Genomic DNA, 23176 nt, shown 5'->3' with positions numbered 1-23176 from the left:
GTTCTTATATGCAGGGACAACTTGCAACTTTTAAGGCAGCGTTATTACTATGCCACCTGGAAAGCTGATGGAACTCGATATATGATGCTAATAACTATGGATGGCTGTTACTTGATTGATAGAAATTTTTGTTTCCGAAGAGTCCAGATGAGGTTTCCTTGCAGAAGTACAAATGAAGTATGTGTGCTTTGTTTCCTGTTTTAAGGAAAGTTTTGGTTTTATAAGTCTCTCAAGTTGAATTTCTTTTGAGTGACCTGAATTCTGACATGAGAATGTTTCCTTGTAAGGGTTTAGCAGAGAGGACTCATCACTATACATTACTTGATGGGGAGATGATAATAGATACTGTGCCAGACTCACAGAAGCAGGAGAGAAGATATCTCATCTATGATCTGATGGCAATTAATTCCGTGTCTGTCATAGAGGTGAGACACTGACTAATGGGATAAGTCATGCCAAATGTTCTGATCCTTTTTGATACTTTCTTTTATTTGTTTTTATTATTTTTAAAATGTTGAAACAGCACTGGTCCAATTTGTTTCCTTTTGACTGTGGGTTGATATGGATTTCTGTGTCCTGGTTTTAAATTGCGGTTGTGGATACTGTTGTGTAATGGTTGCGGGTGTCACGGGACACAGGAGAAGCGGCATAACGGAAAGTGGTCACAGCCGCCATGAATTTTTTTCGTGCATGCACAACCATGTCAATATGGAAGAATAATGATGGAATCGTTTAAAACATAATTTTTAATGAATTCTGCTTTTATTCAACCTACAAACACTTTTTAATAGGCAACACGATTTTCATATTAATTTCAGTGCGCTGCTTACATAAAAAGTCATATTCTTTATACTACTCTCTACTTCGATGTCTAAAAAATCAAGAAATGCAATTGAAATTGACAAACCAATTAATTAGAGACATAAAATGAGTATATGTAGTGTATATATATATATAGACACACACACACACACACACACACACAATTCATCAATATCAATATAATATTACAATACAAGTAGGCAACTTAGGCTCATTAAGTAAATTAATACTAAATAGATAGTAGTCTTCGTACATTGTAACCATTGTATTTAATATATATATATATATATATATATATATATATTATTTTTTAGCAAATTTAATTTTTTAAAATTTAAAATTCAAACTAGCAATAACCAAGCATAGCAATTTAGGTTACTAGGGATTACGAAATTTAAGCCCATTATGCAAATTAATTAGTTACTATAAGCATGGTCTTAAATTTCCACAAAATTGTCGAAATTTTTGTTAAAATTTTTTATTTCAGTCACCCTCGAAATTGAAATGCCAGTCGATTTTTGTCTTGCAAAATTTCCATCAAAATCTCAACAAATCATCCAAAAATTTATTGAAATCTCGAAATTTTAGCAAAACTTGTCGAAAATTTAGCTATAGAATGAAATTTCCTTAGAATTCAAATGAGAGATTCAGGAGTGAAGTGAAATTTCTCTCTTAATTTATCTTTATTTTTATTTTTTTGAAATGAAATATTATTATGAGGGATTTTGAAATTATATGAAGAAAAAAACTTACAATAACATTTTATTTAACTATTCATTTCTAAAAATTGTCTTTATTTGTATAATAAATAAAATTTAAATGATTTATGAGTTTCATTTGTATTAATTGAATATGTTTAATGTACATTATCTTACAAATATGTTTGATACACATATTATATTACAACTTAGTCCTAAAACTTACATTATTATGTCTATTCACCATTTCTAAAGTTTCATAAAAGAATTCCATGATTTACTATTGATTTCTATTATTTTTTCAAATTGAAATCGAATTTTTTGTCAAAGTTTCCATACTTTTGGAGCATCGAAATTTGACTCGAAATTGAAATTTAAGACCTTGGCAATAAGTAATATTGATCATAGGAAATTGGCAATTAAGCACCAACTATTGAAAAATTAGGATATTTAAAAAATAAAATTATAAGTAACTGAGTTAAATAAGTAAATTTTAAAACCTGGTTAACTATAATTTTATATTAATTATCTTGAAAACATAATTATCTAAAATAAATAAAATTAATCTTTGGTATTAAGTTTCAGCTTTCAGCTGCTTACCTTGCTTAAGCTGGGGGGGGGGGGGGGGGAGGAGGGGGGGTGTTAGGTTAAAAAAATTATACCTGCTGGAAGTGGAAACGGGAGTCAAATGGATGAACCCACAATTTGACAAAGAGCAGGGGCAGTACTCGCAGCACTTCAGACCCACTTCGGATCCACCCAAATCCCAAGCTTCACTTGATTTCCTACTCAGGTTTACAAAAATCACTTCCAAACAAAAAAATTCCTCTCAAATTGATAAAAATTCCAACAAAAGGAAGGGGAAGCATGCACTTGACCTTCAAACGGCAATCTCAAGTGCAAACTTCTATTTTTGCAGTTGTAGATCACTAGGTCTAAGCTGGACAAGTTAGGGGAAAGGGAGAGATGCAGCAGAAGGCAGAAAAATTGGGAAGAAATGAAGTATTTGCAAGTATAAAGGCTGTTGGATGGTGCATTTGGTGTAATGGCTCTGTACAGCCTGCAATGGATGCGTAACGCCTGTTACAGAGGAAGCGTAAAGGCGTATGGCTGTGAATTTACTCGACACCACTATATTGGTCCGAAACGTATCGGCACCTTAATTTTCCATTATGTAATGGCTGTTACGCTATGTAATGGCCGTTTTTTAAAACCATGCTCTGTTTGATTATTCTTTGGGTCTAGGTGTCTCACTTCAGCATGGCTTTTGTTTCCTAAACTAGGTAAATATCTGTTTGCCATTTATCCATGCTTAATTATAGCTTATGCACCATTGGAAGAGCTCAATATCGAGCAATATATAAGGTGACGCATGTTTCCGCCTTCCAGGCAAGGACTATGCATCAGTGCTATGGTGTAAGCATTTTGGGTTTGAGATTTTTATATTTGAAATTTAGAGAAGATAGTTATAAATCATAATAGAAAGTGATGGATATGAACTTTTTGAATATGTATATTAGTTATTGCTGTTGGAAACCAAAATTTCCTTGGGTATTTAAATTCACTGTGGTTTTTATATTTTAATGATGGTTGGTAATTGAAGAAGAGTTTTTCCGCCATCCAAGAAATAGATATACACTAATAGTGTTTCCATTTGCATAAAATGCATAAATGCTGACGATGCATGTTCTATGTTTATTTTTACGCCTCATTTGGTCTGGCCTCACCTCAATTTGTGCCCTGCTTATGCCTTCGAAAATTTTTATTGATCAGCTGTTGGAATGCACAGTACAATCTAACTAAACAAAACAATGTCTTCAGTTTTAGTAGTGGTTTACTCCAAAGTTCGATATTGCCTCCCATTCATCTGTTTCAATGGTCATTTTATCTATAATCATGGGGAATCTTCTTGTCTCTCACTGCTCCACTCTACACCTATGTTTTCCTAACGGATTCTTGCATGCTTCTTGATCTATAGTGCTTTTGATTTCAATCTACATCCCTATTAATTGTGGTTTTTTTTTTTTTTTTTTCCACACGAAAAAAGACCATCATTTATACCATGGTTTAAAAACCAGACGAGTGACCAACCCGGTAAAGCTACTGGGTCGATGGGACCGGTAGAACCGGTGGGTCAACCCCCGTGGTTGAACCAGTGAGATACACACACACACACAAACATTATAAAGAGGATTTAATGGTGATTTATTATTATTAGAAGCAATTGAATATAAAGTAGATCATTTTATCCAATTAAAATTACTTCACGTTTGTGTTTAGTAATGAATTTCATGCCTCATATAATTGAAAAAATTAATGGACTTGAATGAAACTTAATATGAATTTTTTTAATATTACATTTTTACCTAAATCCAAAAAATGAAAATTCAAAGTCTCAAAAATGGATTAAAAATACTTAAAATTTTTTTTTTTCTTGATAATGTATGTATATATATTTAAATGTACGCAATATTTATATGATATATATAAATATACTATATATCAACTATGGCATGTTTAATTATAAATATATGTTGTAGGTGGATATATATATATATATATATATATATATTCCGCCCATAAAATAGCAGCACCCAAGTACTAGGGAAGTGGTCAGTGCTTTTTCCTCTTTCCCTGAAGGCCAGGGATATCCACGCTGGGAACAGAATTCCTTTCCCCTTTCCTGTTATTTTTTTTAATATATATAACAGCAAGTTGGGTCAACCTGGTCAACTCACCTAGTCTGATTGGTTTGGACTAGGAGGTTGCCCGAGTCAGGCCAGGTTGATACCGGTTTGTGAAATATTTGATTCTTCAGTACAACTGGATTGGTGTACTGGCCGGTTCCTGTCTTACTGGGTTGGACCAGCCAGTCTGGTCTGGGTTCAAAACCATGATTTTGACTACATTCCGTATCGTATCAGCAATTGATATTTCTTCTTACCTACTGTGAATGCTTTCAATTCTGATTTCATCTTTTTGGTTTTATTATCTGCTTAGCTGTGATGTTTTCTGTATGCTTTTCAGAATGAGAGGTCTTTTCATTTCTTGACCATTTGATAGTTCTCCAACCATAGCTGATAGGCTAATGGCAAGCATTTAAACACGATTCATAGTCCCAGTTTTGTATTTTCTGGTTATTTTCTTGTTTTGATATTTCTTTGGCTCTCTACCGCATTGTTTTTTTCATTATTAGGACAGAATCATTTTTTTCCATAGATTTGAAAATATTTTTCTTTTTAATTTAATGTATTTATTTGATTGAAACACATGTCAAAATTCAATATTTATTCTACACTGCGATCCTGGTGCTTTTATTCTGTGATCACACTTGTTCACTAGAATAAATTACCCATGATGCAAATTGGTGCAGAAATAGACCAAGAAATTCAGAAATAAAGGCTAAGAGCTCAGAATAATATTTCAGCAACCTTCTTTGACTCGAGCAACTAATAAATCTGTAAAATAATGAAAAGACGACTGCTGTGAATTTCAGTTCAGCAAATAAGACAAATTCTTGGAACCACAGCAACTTAACTCTAAAATCAATATCTGTTTTGTACGTGTTTTGGCCGTGTTTCGGAACAGTAACAGCTGATTTCTGCTAGCCTCTGGCACCTTTAGCTGTGATGGAGGGACTGGTAGGCACCGCAGGATTGAATCCTCAAAATCCTTGCATCCAAGTCTTCCCAACCCTAGCTGGTCTGGAGCTGAGCTCTGGAGAAAAATCTTCTCATAGATAAAATGCCAAAAAGCTCCTGGAAAAGTGGCTGAAGACTGCTAATTATACTAGGTTGAAGCTTCCAAGAGAAGCCAACCCTTATTTTGCTGACAACCCCCTCTAAAATTACCCACTGAATATTACAAAAGAGACCCCCAAAGCTATTTTGGCCAAAATGAACCCTAAATTTATGAAATTACAAAAATACCCCTAGCATCCATAAATAGAAACAATTGATATAAGCAGAAAATTAAATAAAGACTGCTAATTGCATCATTCTCCCCCTTCTTAGAAAGGACTCACCTCTCTGTGAGTTGTCATCTTGGCTGCCCAGCACATGTCAGGGTCAATCTTCATGAATTCCTGCTCGTTGATCCATGAATTCTCATAATCAGGTCTGCCAGCCCATTTTACCAAGAATCTGAAATAAATTCCAGCCCTAATCTTCACCACTCGCACATGTATGACAGACTCAATTTTTTTCTACCTTGCTAGAAGTGACTCAGGATTTCTTGCTCTCAACACTTTGTATATCACCAAGGAATGGGTACAAATCAGCCACATTAAAGATTGATGATATATCCAAGCCATGAGGGAGTTAAACTTCATAGGCATTTTCACCAAATTAGCACACCAATATTTTAATCTTTCAACTTTTGGTAAGCATGAAAATTTCTTTCTGAAGGACAAACATCTCAGTCACCAAGCTAATACTTTTTGAACTGCCTATGTTGATTAAGAGCTTCCTTGTAGAGTTGGTCCTCACATCTTGGCATCAACCAACATCTGCTCCGATTTGCTTATCAAAGACTTTCGATGTTCAGGTTTTCCTTTCCACATGACCAGAAATCTGAAGTGATCATCATTTTTTCTCTTAATTTCCCACCCACCAATTGCCCTTTTCGCTATATCTTCTCCCTTGCAAGTAACCATTTTTGAAATTTTCCTGGTTTGAAATTCATCTCCATGCTTGATTCTGATTTGGTGATAACCACTCATCAAGTCAAATCTTGGAATAAACCTGAGATGCAGCTAGCGTGTCAAGCATGTCGTCCAATCTTGGACTAGGAAACGGGAAACCTGTTTTGAATGGTGATTTTGTTGATAGCCCAGCTGTCCACACACATTGTCCTAGCTCCATCGTTATTTGGAGTGAGTAAAGATGGTACGGTACAAGGACTTAGGCTTTCTTGAATAAATCCCTTTCTAAGAAGTTCCCTAACTTGCTTTTGAAGCTCTTCATGTTCCTTTGGGCTCGTTCAATAGTGCGGCAATTTAGGTGAAGTAGCACATGGTTAAAGATCAATGTGTATCCCTCATGGGAGGGAGTCCACCAGGTAACTCATGTGGCATCACATCTTTGAAATCATTAAGACTCACTTTGACATCATTTGAGAACTCCAAATACAGCTTCCCTTCCTTTTGAGAGAGGACATAAATCAGCCCACTTTCCTTCCTTGAGAAAAGTCCCTTTTATTTAAGAGAGCAAATGACCATTTTCTTGCCTCTTTAACATCATCATCCATCATTGGTTTTAGCACAAGCTTCTTTTTTCTCTTTCCACCATTCACAAAAAGAATTAAAGGTATTCTTTTTTTAAAAAATTTAATCTGTAAATGTAAATTTATATTGATCAAAAGGATATGTACAGAATACACTGGGCATTCCCAGGAAGGGGAGGCCAAGGCTCCCAAGCAAGAAACAACAAGGTTTCAATCAAAGGTTACATCAAACCAATCAAAAGAACAACAGAAAGGAAATTCAAAATACACCAAACCTGGGCATACCCAGGGGCCACCAAGCCAATCCAGAGGACAGGACAACTGAAAGAACAACAAGACCATAGGACAAGTTGCCAAAAACAGCCAACCTAACACTCATCTGCTGACTTAATCTTCAACAGAAAATCCAGCCAACACAGTTTCCATATCCTAGAAGGGGAATTTCTCATACAATGTTCTGTAAATATGCATCTGAATAAACCTGATAATTGCTTCAGTTGGGGTGACTTTACCTTCAAACTTTCTTCTGTTTCTGAAGTGCCATAAACAGTACAGAGTCGTGGCCAAGCAAGCCCTCTTAGCAACAGTCTGAATTCCAGTCCCTCTAGCCTCCTTATGCAACCATTTAAGGGCTGCTTTGAAGGTTGTCATGGCTCTAGACCAACCAAGCCAACCTCTTAAATAGTTCCAAACCTCTGCAGAGATTCTGCATTTAAAGAAAAGATGATCCACTGTATCGAGATCAGAATTACAGAAAACACAGGGCACATTCCTTCTTTCATCTGAAAGCTCGTCATTTGTAAACAGCTTGTCTTTAGCACCCAACCATTGAATGAATGAATGTTTTGGGATACATCCATCATGGTTTTAAATAAAGGCCTTGACTGTTACGTAACGCCGTTACGTAACGGTGGTGTTACGTAATTGTTTTTTGGGATACCGATATTGGTACACACCGCGAAATTGGTGGGAAGAAAAATCACGGCCGTAGCGGCTGTTACGGACTGCGATCATTACGTAAAGGCCGCTACAGGACTGTTACACCAAAAAATTATTTTATCTTTTACTTTTTCTTCTCACTTTTTCTCTCTCTTTCATATATCATTCTCAATATACCAAGTGGCAAGAAAGGGGAAAAGATTATAAAGAGGATGACAATGATACAAAATTTACTATTTCTTTAAATACTCACAATAGATGCATTAATTAACAATTTGAAAATACTAAGTTGTTAGGAAATTTTTTATTTTGATAATATTAGTAATATGATATTTATGTTCTATATTTCTCAATTTCAACCTTTTTCTTTTCTAGCTATTTTATATTTGTATTATTCGTATGTCTAATGTGTCTAATAGATTAATGAAGTATATAATGTATTTTGTTTTATTAATTAATTTAGCACACAAGAATTTATCATAGATAGGAACAACGAGAAGTATAAATACGCGCGCACACGTAATTTTTTTATTAATGGTGGTTTAAAACAAATGTAAACTTGTTGCCCTTACCAAATAACTTAGTTACTCGAACTAAAAGATCCAAAATACACTAAACTCTTTCTAAGAAGGGCTAAAAGTTTAAAAATGCAAGTACGCTAATATGCACAAGGTTGTGCGTGCTTCAAAAAAATTCACGGCCGTTACACTTGCTTCCCGTTATGTAACGTCCGCTACTTCCGCTTCCCATTACACCCATTACCGTTACGTTATGCTACCCGCTACTGCGATTTAAAACCATGACATCCATTCTTCCACACCAAAGAATGCCAAGGCACTTTAATACCCTTCACTCTCCAGAAATGGTAAGCATCTGATCAAATCATTTGGTCCCCCACAGTCCACTGTCTAAGCTGAGTTTCAGCATTCTCCCTGCTCCTGCACTGCTGAGGCAACATATTTTAAATTCTCACTATTTTCTTAAACAAGGGAGAGTCTTCATGTTTAGTTGAAGCCTCCCAATCACTGCCTCCCCTTAGGTAGACTTGGTTAACCCATTTAGACCATAAGGAGTCCTTCTTATGAATATTCCACAAAGTTTTTGTTAGAAGTGCCCTGTTCCAGATTTTCAAATCAAACCTCCCAAACCTCCTTCATTCTTAGGGAGGCACACCTCCCTCCAGGCAACAAGGGGTTTCTTTCTACCTCCCCACAAGAAGATTCTACAAATTTTAACCACATGATTCAAAACAGCAAATGGAATGATGAAAATGGAAAGCCAAAAACATTCAACACCCTGCACCACTGCATTAATCAATTCCAGCTTCCCTGCATAAGAAAGAGTTTGTCCAGGCCATGATCCAATGAGATTATCAATTTTAGTAATCAAAGGTGAGAAATGAGTAGAATTCAACCTAGTGGATGTCACGGGAATTCCCATATACCGAAAAGGAAAAGAACCTTCTGAGAATCCTGTAAGATTTTTAATACTTTCAAGCTCATACCCATTGATGCCTGCAGAATACATGTTGGACTTTGTGGGATTAACTTTCAGTCCAGAACATTCAGAAAACTTCTCCAAGCAGTCCATCATCTTCTTAACTGAAGAGAAGTCTCCCCTGGAAAAAAAAATATTAGGTCATCTGCAAAAGCTAAATGAGTAATTTTCAGTTCCTTGCGTCTAGGATGAAAATTAAAGTCTGTTTCTTCCACCAAGGCTTTCTGCAGTCTTGACAAGTACTCTAAGCAAATAACAAAAAGGATAGGAGAAAGTGGATCCCTTTGTCTCAACCCCTGCTTCCCTTTAAAGTAGCGATGTAGACCACCATTCAATGAAAGAGAATACAAAGTTGTGGTCACACACTCCATGATCCACCCCATCATTCTTTTTAAAAAATTCAGATGCTCAAGCATATCTTTCAGAAACTTCCAAGACAAGGAGTCGTAGGCTTTTTTAAAGTCAAACCTTAAGCATACATCTTGGAGAAATCCTCTTTCTAGCATATTTTCTAACCAGCTCCTGTACCAACTAAATGTTTTCAATCATGTTCTTTTGTCTCACAAATGCAGATTGAGCTGAATTCACTAACCTCTCCAGCTCTGGATTGATTCTGTTAGCAATGACCTTTGAAATGACTTTGTATATCACATTGCAACATGAAATAGACCTGAAGTCATGGACAGTGTTTGCATGATAGGATTTGGCAATGACCACAATTGCAGCATGATTCTGTTGTTTCAGCAACTTGCCTTTGGAAAAGAACTCTTTCACTGCAGCCAAGTAATCCTTCCCAATTGTACCCCAAGCCTTTTTGAAAAAACAGGATGTCAACCCATCAGGCCCAGGAGACCTTTCATCACCAATGCTAAAAAGGGCATCCTTATTTTCCTCATTTGAAACCTGCCTAACCATCAGAGAAGCCTGCTCATCACTCAAGATAGGACCACAAGCAATAACATTAGGATCTACAGCAGTACATTCAACTTCAGTCCCCAGCAGGCCCTTGTAAAATCCCAGAAACTCCTCAGTAACCTGATTAAGAGACCATGTAAACTCCCCAATATCTCTCCTCAGCTTTGCAATGTGATTTCTGGCTGCATGTCTTTTCATCAAAGCATAGAAGAATTTGGTGTTTCTGTCACTGTTATTCAAGTATCTGTTTTTTGCTTGTTGTGCCAGGGAACTCCTATTGGCTTGCTCCAGTTTACCAGTTATCTCCTTTTTGACCCCAACCTCCCTTTGTAACTCAACATTCCCAGGGTCATTATGGAGGCACTGCTGTGCATTTCTGAGTTCCTCCTTGGCATTTTCTGCCCTAGCAGAAATATGTGAGAAATGAGTGGCATTGAGTCTTTTAATGGTTCTTTAAGGGCCTTTAATTTTTTAACAAGCCTAAATAATTTGTACCCCTGCACTTCACACTTCCAGGAGTTCCTCACCACCTCATTGAAGCTGCTGTGTTGCACCCACATGTTAAAAAACATGAACGGTCTCCTCCCCAGATCATCCGCTTCAAGCAGAGATACAATGCATGATGCATGATCTGAAAAAATCCCCGGGAGTTGAAAGTAGGCTTGTGCACCCATCCCAGCCTGAAACCAGGCATTGTTAATCACAGCCCTATCCAATTTACTCCAGGTTCTACCATTAGTCCATGTGAGGAAACTTCCAGAAGATCTCAAGTCACTAAGCCCACATTCAGTAAAGCATTCCACAATGTCCTTAGTTTCATAAGCAGTGACAGCATTGCCATTTCTTTTCTCATCTGGTTGAATCACACTATTAAAATCCCCCAATAATAGCCAAGGTCCAGAACAAGTCTTTCCAGTCTGACAAATGTATTGCCATAGGGTTCTTCTAGCTACAATGGTGTGAAAACCATACATAGTGTTGAAGCTTTTGGGTGACACCTGACAGTTAAGGATACGATGAATAGCCTGGAGATTGCTATCTATCATCTGAATCTTCACTTTCTGGGGATTCCAAACCACAACAATTCTACCAGCAGCATGGTCACCAAAATTATTAATTTGACAACATTTTCCTTACTTTTTCTTCATAAATTCCTCCTGTTTATGGACTGAAAGTTTAGTTTCCAGAATACCCAAAACATCAATCTTTTTAGTCTTAATGAGGCCCAACACCCCATTATGTTAACAAGCCCCTGACATTCCAGCAAGCAATCTTCGTTAGGATTTAGAAGGGGGCTTTAGCCTCTTTCCAAAATCCTGTGAGTTAAATTAAGACCCCTTGCCTTTATTCTTTCTCTTAACTGTTATGAACTCATCTACCTGTTCCTTCCCTTTTTTCTTCTGTTTTGATAGTTCCAAGAGGGGTTCTTTGCCCTTGTCCTTGGCAGTACCTCTCCCTTTTCCATTATCTGCAGCAGCAGCAGCAACAGCTGTAGTGCCATTCTGTTCATCAACCTGACCCTTGGAGTTCATCTGTTGCATCTCTGGGGCGTGTGTAATATCTTCTGCCCTGCTGGCCATTTGGTTTTCCATGCAATTGGGTTCTTTAGTCTGTTCACAAGGATCTCTGCTCTGGTTAGTCACAACAGAAACTGTAGTGTCACCCTCTTTCACAACACCTTCAGTCACCTTAACAGGCTGTTTAGCACCAGTCTGCTTGGTTTTTGTATGATTATGCAATTCCTTGGGTTTACAATTACCCTTCAGATCCCCAAGGACATTGTTCTCCACACAAAATTTTGGCACATTCCCATAGAAAATCTCGTGGGAAATTGAATTCCCATTTGGAAGCCAAACCTTGAGTTCCCTTCTAAATTCCTTTGCCACATAATCCTCAACCAGAACTCAAGCATATAGAATTCTTTCCTTTCCTGTGGTCAGTTTGTCAGCATACACTGGCTTCCCAAACACCGAACAGATCTTACCCATGGCTTTCTTCGTCTAGAGTTCAAGAGGAAGATTCCTCAATTGAACCCAAACAGGGAGGGTGCTCAGGGCTTCATTATTAAATTGAAACATATCTAGGATCAATTTTAAAATCAGGGGTCTTCCATATGCCAGATAAGAACCCCCTTGAATCGATCCTCCTCCCTGCAAAATTTAAAAACAATCCATCCGTTGCTATGGTGATAAATCTTAGGCCTCCCTTTCCATGAATTAACAATCTGGTTCTACAAATTTCTCCCTGAGTTCTTTCCTGCAAAATAGCCCACCAGACAGTTCTTCCAGACATTGGGATCCTCTACATCCGAGGCCTCAAGCCTTGCTTCATTGCCAGCATTAGTGAACACAGGGGTCATACCTTCACTGGTTCTGTGTCTATTGCTGGCAAATAATTCCACCCACGGATCCTTCTCTTTCCCTTTCATGAAGAACTTATCCTCCTGCATCTTGCTTTGAGCATGTTTATCACCTTCTTCATCCTGAACATTAGGGCTCAGTTCACACCTGGCATTTGACCTACCAGTGCGAACCGAATCCTCTCCATCATCCTCTAGATCTTCCTCTTTTGTGTCTTCTGTACCTAGTATTACGGAAACATTATTATCATCATCTTCACTAACCTTTATTTTCAAAGAAGCTTCTCCCATGACTCCTTCATCTCCTTCTGATTTGTTGCTCGAAGGACATTCAACCACATGCATCTGCTCCTGCGATTGCACATCCAGCTTCGTGGGTGTTTTAATCCCACTCTCACCTTTCTGATTCTTGTTCTTTACCTCTGACCTTCTATTAAATTCCACGAAGATCTCCTGAGCTCTCTTCAATCTCCAAACTTTGACATCACCACCCTTTTCCTTTATGAACTGAAGGGCAGATATCAAGTCAATCTTCAAAGTTGGATCCTTCCTAGGGCTCTTCGCTGTCCTGTGCGCACCTCTGCGCCCCATGACAGGAACAAATCCGATTCAAAATTCAAAAAAATTCAAAAACCAAAATGGGCGGGATAATGAAATGGGTGGAAATGTGAACGATGGAAGGGATTTCCAGCGGTGAACCTCACAGCCGAACAACAATGGATGATGGAAATCAATGATTCTTGATGGAGAAGATGATCGGAGATGGGAAGGCCTACGGACCAGCCAACCTTGTGCATCCTAGTGAGGGATGAGAGCTTGTCTCTCTAACACAAGGTGTCCATTCACAAATGAAAAGTGTTCTTGATACCATCATGGATTGTGCCTCTATCATATTGCCACGCCTGCTCAAGAAGAATATGACATGCATGCATGGGAGCCACATCACAATAAGCATATACTTTAAAGAAATCTTTTGAGAAATTAATTAGACATCTTGAAGAGATTATTACCTATTTTTGTTGTTGAACCACAAAATCCAGTACGCTGTGGATGTATTTTAGTTTTAAATCCCAGCTTGTATCTCTCATAGGAGGGAGTCCACCAGGTAACTCATGTGGCATCACATCTTTAAAATTTTTAGACACACTTTGACATCATTCGGGAACTTGAACTACAGCTTCCCTTCCTTTTGAAAGAGGACGTAAATCAGCCCACTTTCCTTGGGCAAAATCCTATTTATTTAAGAGAGCAAGTGACCATTTTCTTGCCTTTTTAACATCATCATCATTCATTGGTTTTAGCACAAGCTTGTTCTTTCTCTCACCACCATTCAAGAAAAAATGAATAAGTATTCTTGATACCATCATGGACTGTGTCTCTATCATAGTGCCACAGCTGCTCAAGAAGAATATGACATGCATCCATGGGAGCCACATCACAATAAACATATACTTTAAAGAAACCTTTTGAGAAATTAACGAGGCATCTTGAAGAGACTATTATCTCATTTTCGTTGAACCACAAAATTCGGTATGGCTGTGGATATCTTTCAGTTTTGCATCCCAGCTTGTCTACCATCTCTTGAGAAACCAAATTCTCACTGCTCCCACTACCAATTACCAAGTTGCAAAGCTTTCCACTGAATGTACATTTAGTTTTGAAGATAGATAATTGTTGCTGCTGGCTGGAGTTGATTTTAGTAGTCCCACCAAAGACATTCCCCTGAATCCCTTCTTTGGTCACATCCTTTTCTGCTTCCGGTTGCTGCTCTTGGTCCTCAAGAATTGGAAAAATTCTCTTCACCATCGGCCTCTGGATCCTCAGCAAGATTAGCTCTACTTTCAGTCCTCTTTGGACACTCGTTGGACTTGTGCCCAAGCTTGAAGCATCTGTAGCATTTCATCACTGTTTCCCCTGGTTTACTTGGGCTATCTTTCCATTATTGTTGCTGGTTGGTTAGCACAGGTAGGAACTGCTGTCTGAACACTTCTAGCGCTTCCACCCACATAACTAGTTGATACACCATTGCTGCATTCTGTCCCAGCTTCTTAGGCATGTTGTTTCGAGTAAGTTGTGATCAACTTTTAATGCAGGCTGATAGGCATCACTAACCTTGTAAAGATGTTGCAAGCTTTCTTCGTCTTTTATGGTCATTTTTAAACCATTCATGTAGTGATCAACCTTTTGAGCATCAGTTTCAGCAAGATTGCACCTCAATGAAAGCCTATGAAACTCCTGGGCGTACTCTTTGACTTCTCATTCTGCCTCAAGTTTTGAACAAGGCCCGTCTTCTGATTTTCCTTTTCCATTTGTTCACACCATCATTTTGATAATGTTTCCACCAAGTAGTAGCAGATCCCCTGAGCTTCACTCCTACAAGCTTCACCTCTGTTCTAGCACATCTTTCCATTTAAAATAACTCAGTGTGCTATCAACCCAGTTCAAGAATCCTTTGGTTTCTACATCACCATCAAATTCTAAAATATTTACTTGTACACCATACTCTTTGGAATTTTGTCGAGCACATATAATGCGATCTTCCCATCTTGGAGGCCTTTCATTTTGTCTCGCTGGCATTTCATTGTCAGAACTCCTATTATCACTAGAGCCGTCAATATCAGCCTCAGATTGCTCATTTATTTCATTTCTAGCTCCTCTAACAAAATCATACTCATTATCAACATCATTTCTACGGCCTCGATTACCCATAGATTGTGTAACAAGCTGATTAAGTATTTTAACTTGTTCCTGCAGCTGCCCAAACATCTCGACAGTCAAGTATCTACCCCTATTGTCCCTATTTCTTCTTCCACCTCTTGCAGGCATGAACTCACAGGACTGAACTTGCTCTGATACCAATTTGATACAAATAGGTGCAGGGACAAGAAATTCAGAAATAAATGCCATTTTTGGCTCTTTCACTTTCTGCATCCCTGCTCCTCATGTTCCTTTACAACTCCATTTGGATAATTTATGTTGATGAAGACCAAAAACAATAACAACTTATCTATTATTTCTAGAATATTTTCAAATTTATAATTATATTTATTAGGAATCTGACAAATATTAAGAGAGAGAGAGAGAGAGAGAGAGCTGCCCTTGTGTTTACATGTCTTTTGCATCCAAGGGAGAGAACATGGCTTCTGCTTGCAATACCCTGACCAAGATTTCAGAATTTAATCAATGCAACACACATGCAGAGCATGGTCTTAAATTTCTACGAAATTGTTGAAATTTCCAATTTCTGTCACCCTCGAAATTGAATGGTAGTTGAATTCTGTCTTGCATAATTACTGTTGAAATCTCATTAAATCATCTGAGATTTATTAAATCTAGAAATTTTAGTGAAGCTTGTTGAAAATTTAGCTTTAGAATGAAACTTCATCAGAATTCAAATGAGAGATGCAGGCGTGAAGTGAAATTTCTCTCTTAATTTATTTTATTATTATTTTTTATTCGTAACAAAAGATCATTATGAGGGCTTTTGAAATTATATGAAGAAATAGATTACAACAACATTTTGTTTGACTATTCATGTCTAAATTATCATTACTTGTATAATAAATAATATTTAAATGATTTATGAGTTTCATTTTTATTAATTGAAAAATATGTTTAACGCACATTATCCAACAAATATCTTTGATACATTATATTACAACTTTTCAACCTCATACACAACATAGATGTATTTAACTTGTAATGTATTAGGCCTAAAACTTACATTATTATGTCTATTAACCATTTCTAAAATTTCATAACATGCTTTACTATTTATTTCCGTTATTTTTTCAAATAGAAATCGAAAATGACTTCAAAATCGAAATTTCCATACTTTTGGAGCTTCAAAGTTTGAATTGAAATCGAAATTTAAGACCTTGATGCAGAGTTCATTTGGATGCAAGAAAATGTTTATTGATATATTTTTAGGTGAACAATTAGTAAGGTCAGTGTTGCACTCAGCTTGATGGTTATGTTTGGTGGCAGTGCTTGATCAATAAATGGACGTGTGGAATCCTTGAAGATAAAAGACAAGTAAAAATAATGCTAAATTGGAAATGTGGAGAGCTGCATATTCTAGGGGTATGATTTTACGGTCATGTTTGGTGGCATGGAATATGGTTCGGCTTTGAATTTATATGTTGATTCTTTTGAACCAATTCGTGGTTACGATTCCATGTGAACGGGAAATTTTTCAATTCTACGAAATTCAAATTCCAAATCAAACCCAATGCCATCCAACGTGCAGTATGAATTCATATCGTAGTCATTCATGGATCTTGCTTCAAAAACTTCTGTATTTATCCAGTCTAATTTGTGGACAGTGGCTTCTGGACTGAGTTATGGGGACTTCATCCATTCTAGACTATTATCTTCTTGCAGTATGGTCAAATGCTTAAACCAAAGAATGGATTTTTCCCCTTCTTTTTCTTTTTGTTTCAAGGATTTTGCAGATCTGATCTGTATGAATTGTGATGTTTGGTTGATTAATCAAATTGCTTAAACCCTGTAATTGTTATGGATACCACTATATTTGTCTGTATGCACAGTTAGTGTGGGTTTGTTACTTGTGTGCTAATGGGCATATAGCATCTCTTAATTATCTGCATTCCAGATGTTCCCACTCCAATGTTGTTTCCTTTTAAGCCCTCTTCCCCATTGCTGACTTCATCCACTAATTGTGACCTTTTGTACGAAAAAAATTATGCAGCGGCCTTTTTATGAACGATGGAAGATGCTTGAGAAAGAAGTTATTGAGCCTCGGAATTATGAACGCCATAATATTTACCAGAGCAGAAATCCTTATTACAGATATGACTTGGAACCATTCAGGGTATGCATAGAGAACTCCGGACTATTAGCTTGTTCTGTTCTGAACTTTGCTTCTTTTCTTTTATTTTTGGATTTCACTGAATTTTCTTAAAAACTCTTATCAGGTCAGGAGGAAGGATTTTTGGTTGCTGTCCACAGTTACCAAGCTTTTAAAAGAATTCATTCCTAGGCTCTCTCATGCTGCGGATGGTCTTATATTTCAGGTTTTGAATTATTGAAAGTGTTGACATTGTCAAATTTATCAGTTCTTGTTTGAAATAATCTGACTGAATTGGTCTTTATATCAATATACTTTGATATTTTGTCCAAAGATGCGTGCACTCAATGAGCTGCATCTGGTTTTGTGGAATATATCCTTCTTGAGGATTTAACCATGTACCCTTCATTTTAGTATATGAGAAAAATCCTTCATGTTCTTATACATGCTCTTAATTGATTATTAAAATATTTTTTTATTAAGTCATATTTAGGTTGTGCAATGATCACTGCTGATGTTCTTAGCCCAGCAGGGTTGAGATGATTATTAGTACATTTTTTTTTGTATTTTTTTTTCCCAGTAAGTCATATTTAGATTGTGCAGTGGCAATCGCTGATTTTGTTAGTCCACCAGGGTTGGGATGATCCTTATATTCCTCGCACGCATGAAGGCCTCTTGAAGTGGAAATACCCTGAAATGAACTCAGTGGACTTTATGTTCGAGGTTGCACTCTTATATTACAAGAGAGCTTTACTTGTCTGTTGTCCAAGTCATAAACCTTGCCAATTAAAGTCCAAGCTACTTTTGTTGACAGATGGATGATGATAATCGTCAGCTACTCTATCTGCATGAACGAGGAAAGAAAAAGCTGATGGAAGGAAATAGGGTTGTATTTACTGGTAAGTGTGAAATTCTGCTTCCTTTTGTGGGAATTTTATTTTATCTTGACTGTGTGATCAACATTCATGCATAATTTGCTATCAAAATGTTTTGATCACAAAGTCTTCAGACTTTGCTGCATACATCAAATTTTTTGATGCTCTATATTACATATGGCTTCTCTATAAATGTTTGGAAAAAGAAAGAGTATTTGTATGCTACTCGTAAGGTTTATATGGTTAAGTATTAGAATAAAATGACCTCTTTTTTCTTGATAAAATTAGAGCAAACTCAGTTTCTATTCTTTACTTTTTGGTTTATTGAGGCCAAATGACGAGAAAATGTTGTCTATTAAAGATTCTGCGGTGGGACTAGTGCCAGCCTCCTTTCCTTTTCATTTTTGCACACGCCAGTGGTTGAGCACACATTGTGTGCATGCAAGTATTACACATTATTTCATTTCAATTTTTTTTTTTAAATTAACATATCTATAATTATAAGTAGTTTTTAAGTGGTTGCAAATGTATTGGTTTTTTAATCAATTATTTTTCAAAATTACCTACATACCTGTTTTCAAGGGTTTTAGATGTGAATGATAAAGGTTTTTTTGAAAATAAATGTCCCAGAAAAGTGCCTCGACTTTTTTAATTAGTACTTTCATAAATTATAGATGAATAGAAAACCTTAAGTGTATTAGTAGTTCTAATGAAAAATACCACGATCATTTTCTGTCTCCAGTTAATGATAACGCAAAGGTATAAAAATTAAAGATTTTTTTTTGGTGAGATTAAAAAAAATCAATATCAATTATTGGGTTGGAGTTTCATGTTTTTAAAGGAGAATAATGATTACTATATATATTATATATAGAAACTTATTGTTGTTTGACAGTCCTTATCAATAGACAATGACTTTATCTCTTAAAGTTTATTGGTTTATTAATAACTTAATATCATTACATATATATATATATATATATATATATATATATATATTTCTAAAACAATTTTAACTAAAAAATCTACAAAGATTTTAAAATTATTCTTAATAAATTTTTACACAACATAGTATTGTAACAAGCATGGTTTTGAAAACTGGGCCTGTTGCCGACCCGGTTAAGCTGCCGGGTGAGTTGGATCAGTCAGACTGGTGAGTTAACCCAGTGGTCGAACCGGTGGGCTAGCTTAGTGGTTGAACTGGTGATGTCAGCATGATGTCATATATAATTATGTAATTAAATATTTATATAATTATGTGTAAAGTACAAAATTAAGTATCTATATTATAAAATATACATCTTATGGGTTATCTCATGCGTGATACCTTGGAAGGGAGTATGTAATTTAATTGAACTGAATCTTTTGCTTTTGGAAAAGCATTACAGAGCCATTCCAGAGCATTTTACCATAAACCAAAACATTAGAGAGCATCATATTGCTACACATCCCTTATTAGCATTTTTATCAAGAACAGTTTAAATCAATTGTTCATTATTGCCACACACATCCCTTTCTTTCACACACAATTAGCTTAAGGCTTAAAAATTAGGTGTTTTTTTTTTTGTTTTTTTTTGTGTTTTCTATTTTTCCTATCCACTTGAATGTTTTTCATTTTACTCACTAGAATATCGCGTTGTAAATTTTTTTAATCAAATAAATTAACTGGTCTCAAATCCAGGTTTGCCCAGTTTGCACCAGTACAGACCGAGTTGGCCTGTTCTTGGACAGGTTGCTCCATTTCCAGTGTTTTTTGGGCCTCGCCTGGACAGCACAGGTGGCTGGTTTGAGTCTGGTCCAATTTTCAAAACCATAGTAAGAAGTAGAAGAATATGTTCATTCTTTTTTCAAAAAAAAAAAATTGAGAAGGGTCTGTATGATTAAAAATCTTATTTTGTGAAATAAATCTATTTCTTGCTCTTAATTATATTTTTATAAAAATAATTATGACGGAGAAGTTATGTGTATATATTTTATATACAACAACAAAACCAAGCCTTAGTCCCACTAAGTGGGGTCGGCTATATGAATCCTTTTCCGCCAATTTATGCGAATATTTTATATATATATATATATATATATATATATATATATAAAATCAAGTGAAGTAAATATTTATGTACAAGGAGTATGAATTTAGTATCAACTATTTTCCTATCAAATGAAGTAAATCTTTGTCATTTGTCAAATTTACTGAGACTTGTACCACTTCATCTTCAAAAGCAATTATTCAGTTTATGCAGCATGGTACAAGTACAACCTACCATTCATTCTGCCTTTGTGCTAACTTAAATGCTCAAAGTTGGCTAATTATTTTCCCCCTTTTACGTCGAAGCTCAACGGATGGTTAGTTTTCCATTTGAGCCTTTTATTCTTATGGTCATTCTATTTTGCTCTTGCTAATGCAAATCTAGTTGAAAATTTCAGGGATGATTTGTTATTATTTATGTTTTGTATTTTCGTTGCAGTACAATGACTAAAACAGGCAAAGAGTACATGTTTATTTGTGTTGTTAGTTTTTAGTTTATGATCATAGTTTTCAGCTGTTATGGTATGGCAACAATAGAAAACTAGATTTTTTCCTTTTTTCTTTTGACTATTTATTCAATTTTCAGCTGTGGCAATCTGTTGGTACAGTATGTTAATATCCAAAATTGTTTTTTGTGTTTTAAATCATTGTCTACACAACTTTTTTAGAAAATAATTAAAATAGGATTATCCCTAAAAAATTTGGAAAACATAGTAAAGTAATGCAAGTATATTTTCACCATTTTCAATCTTCATACACAAAGAACTATTCTTGTAGTATTAAAAAAATGAGTTTTAAAATAAAGTAATTAAGTAAAAATTTTTATTTTATTTATAATTAAAATAATCTTATTATTAAATGTTATTTTGTCAAGGACTAAAATGAATATGCATTCAATTTGGTTTTTAGTTAGTTTCAGTTTTGGGAATATTAACCAAACATGTTATCATTTTTTTAGGTTTTTAGCCTCTTTTTATTTGGGTGGATTTGGACAAATTTTAATACAATTCTATATTACATTTTATCCAAAACAAATCTAAATTCAAATGAAAGGCCTTTCCAAACACAAGGAAAGTGTAGACAGTAAAACAAATATCTTGCTGTTAGATGTCACTTCTTCAGTCAATTGTGGAACTGAAATGGGGAGTGTATTTATATGTACTTCTGTGCAATATCCTGCTAGTGATGTATCAATCTCCTTCTTCAAGCATGTTTTGTAACATATACTCTGTTGGTTGTTCATTTTCTTGCTGCGTGCAACTGATTTTATAATTTCCTTTCCCATGTTGTGATATTTTGTGTTTGCTGTGTTTCTTTGCTCTCTTAACTCTCTTGCATCTGGCTATTCATGATACATGACTTCCTTTTTTGATTCCACAATCCCTAAAATTGCAGATTCTTCAGATCCTTCTGCATTCTCGGGAAAGATTGTTGAGTGTGCTTGGGATTCGGAGGAAGATGTCTGGGTCTGCATGCGAATTAGGACTGATAAGTCTACCCCAAATGATTTCAATACCTACAGGAAGGTTGAACTCATTACTATGTTATATAGTGTGGCTCTATTGCCACTGTTCGAGTATTAGGGCAACAGTGCCCTCACTCTGGCTCATGCAATGAATGTGTTTGTGTGTACTGCATGTGCTGGGGTAAGGCACTGTGGCCCTAACTTTTTTTGTGCTATGGAAATAAAATTTGCTTGTTTGTTTCTTGGATCACAGTTTAATCATTACTAAAGGAAATTGCCTATTGATCTGATATACAGGTGATGCGGAGCATAAGGGATAACATCACAGAAGACATCTTGTTGAATGAGATTCAAGAGATAATCCGCTTGCCCATGTATGTCGACAGGATACGGAATGATAGCAAAGCCCACCAACATACAAGTTCAGCTAGACGCAGGTAAGGAGAGTGGTGTTATTATGTTACTAATGCACTGTGCATGCTCAAGCCAAAGCCCTTTGCTGCCTGTCTGTCGAAGTCGTAGTGAGTTTCAGTCTCCTCAAATTGGGCTTGTACTTGGCCATTGGTAAGAGGGTTGACAAGAAACTGTGTAATTAGTGAGGCCATTTTATAGTGTTGTAGTGTGTGCCTTACTGGGGGTTGTATGATCCAGTTGGTACACCTTAGCCCTTCATTAGGCCTGAAATTCTTCTTTCTGTTGTCTTTCAGACACAAGTAGCAATAGTATCGCCATGTAAATTAGCAATATTGTTACTTCCCTCCCCCTAAGGTAGCCATTTTTTATTTAGTATTAGAATGTAGAAACTACATTACGCGGTTCCTGATTTCCTTATGTGAATAGCTTTTCATGAAATCTTGTTCCTCTCTCTTTCCCTCAATTGGTCCATCATGTGGTCTGCTATGGGCATATGCTCATAGCTTCTCTCTCATATTTTGCCTTGTTTTACCTCGTGGATTTTGTATTGCTACTGTTACAAAGTTTGTGATGTAGGAGCCCAAATGAGTGTAAACAGCACATGAAGGGCCTCTGAGCAGGGCACAACTCTTTCCGTAATATTTTGCACTTACATTGAACTATAGATATTTTGTGAATCGTAGTTCCTTACCCCCCCCCCCCCTCCCTCCCCTCCCCTCTTTTTTTTTTAATCAATTATGTTGGAATATAGAATATAATTTCAAACAAAGATTCAAGAATAGCTGTAGAACAAAAACTACATGTAGACTCTCCAGACTACAAAAAAGGAAAAATAAAAGAGTTCCAGTAAGCCAGTAACAAAAAATATTTAAAATATATAAGCTTCCAAGGAGTTGCAGGGCCAAGAAAAAACATAATTAATGCATATAAAAGCTAATGCAAGTGCAACTATACTAAGTGGCAGGATGAATGCCAAGCAAATCGACAATTTTGTAATAGTTTCTCAATTCCCCTGTCATTTATGTTCCAATTCTTTGAGGGTCTAAAAGCTCCTTTTGCAAAGATGAAAAGTTGAGACGGTAAAAGAAAGTATTTCAGAAATGGTAATGCACTACATTTTCCTTTGGGGT

The 23176-nt window shown here is 36.1% G+C and overlaps 1 protein-coding gene across 4 annotated transcripts in view; it reads left to right on the top strand.

Annotated features, from left to right (window-relative positions):
- LOC131168363 (uncharacterized) overlaps positions 1-22484 on the top strand; it is a 68145-nt gene extending 45661 nt beyond the window's left edge. For all 4 annotated transcript variants that reach the window (XM_058127732.1, XM_058127731.1, XM_058127729.1 and 1 more), the window contains exons 11-18: positions 15-177; positions 288-425; positions 17165-17287; positions 17391-17489; positions 17897-17986; positions 18078-18162; positions 21563-21693; positions 21930-22484. In XM_058127732.1, the coding sequence (XP_057983715.1) occupies positions 15-177; positions 288-425; positions 17165-17287; positions 17391-17489; positions 17897-17986; positions 18078-18162; positions 21563-21693; positions 21930-22073 (973 nt within the window). In that variant the 3' untranslated portion in view covers positions 22074-22484. The remainder of the gene's footprint in view (positions 1-14; positions 178-287; positions 426-17164; positions 17288-17390; positions 17490-17896; positions 17987-18077; positions 18163-21562; positions 21694-21929) is intronic.
- Positions 22485-23176: the final 692 nt, after the last annotated feature.

The sequence above is a fragment of the Malania oleifera genome, chromosome 11, assembly GCF_029873635.1.
Source record: "Malania oleifera isolate guangnan ecotype guangnan chromosome 11, ASM2987363v1, whole genome shotgun sequence".
Classification (NCBI taxonomy): domain Eukaryota; kingdom Viridiplantae; phylum Streptophyta; class Magnoliopsida; order Santalales; family Ximeniaceae; genus Malania; species Malania oleifera.
This window is presented reverse-complemented; position numbering and strand designations above follow the sequence as displayed.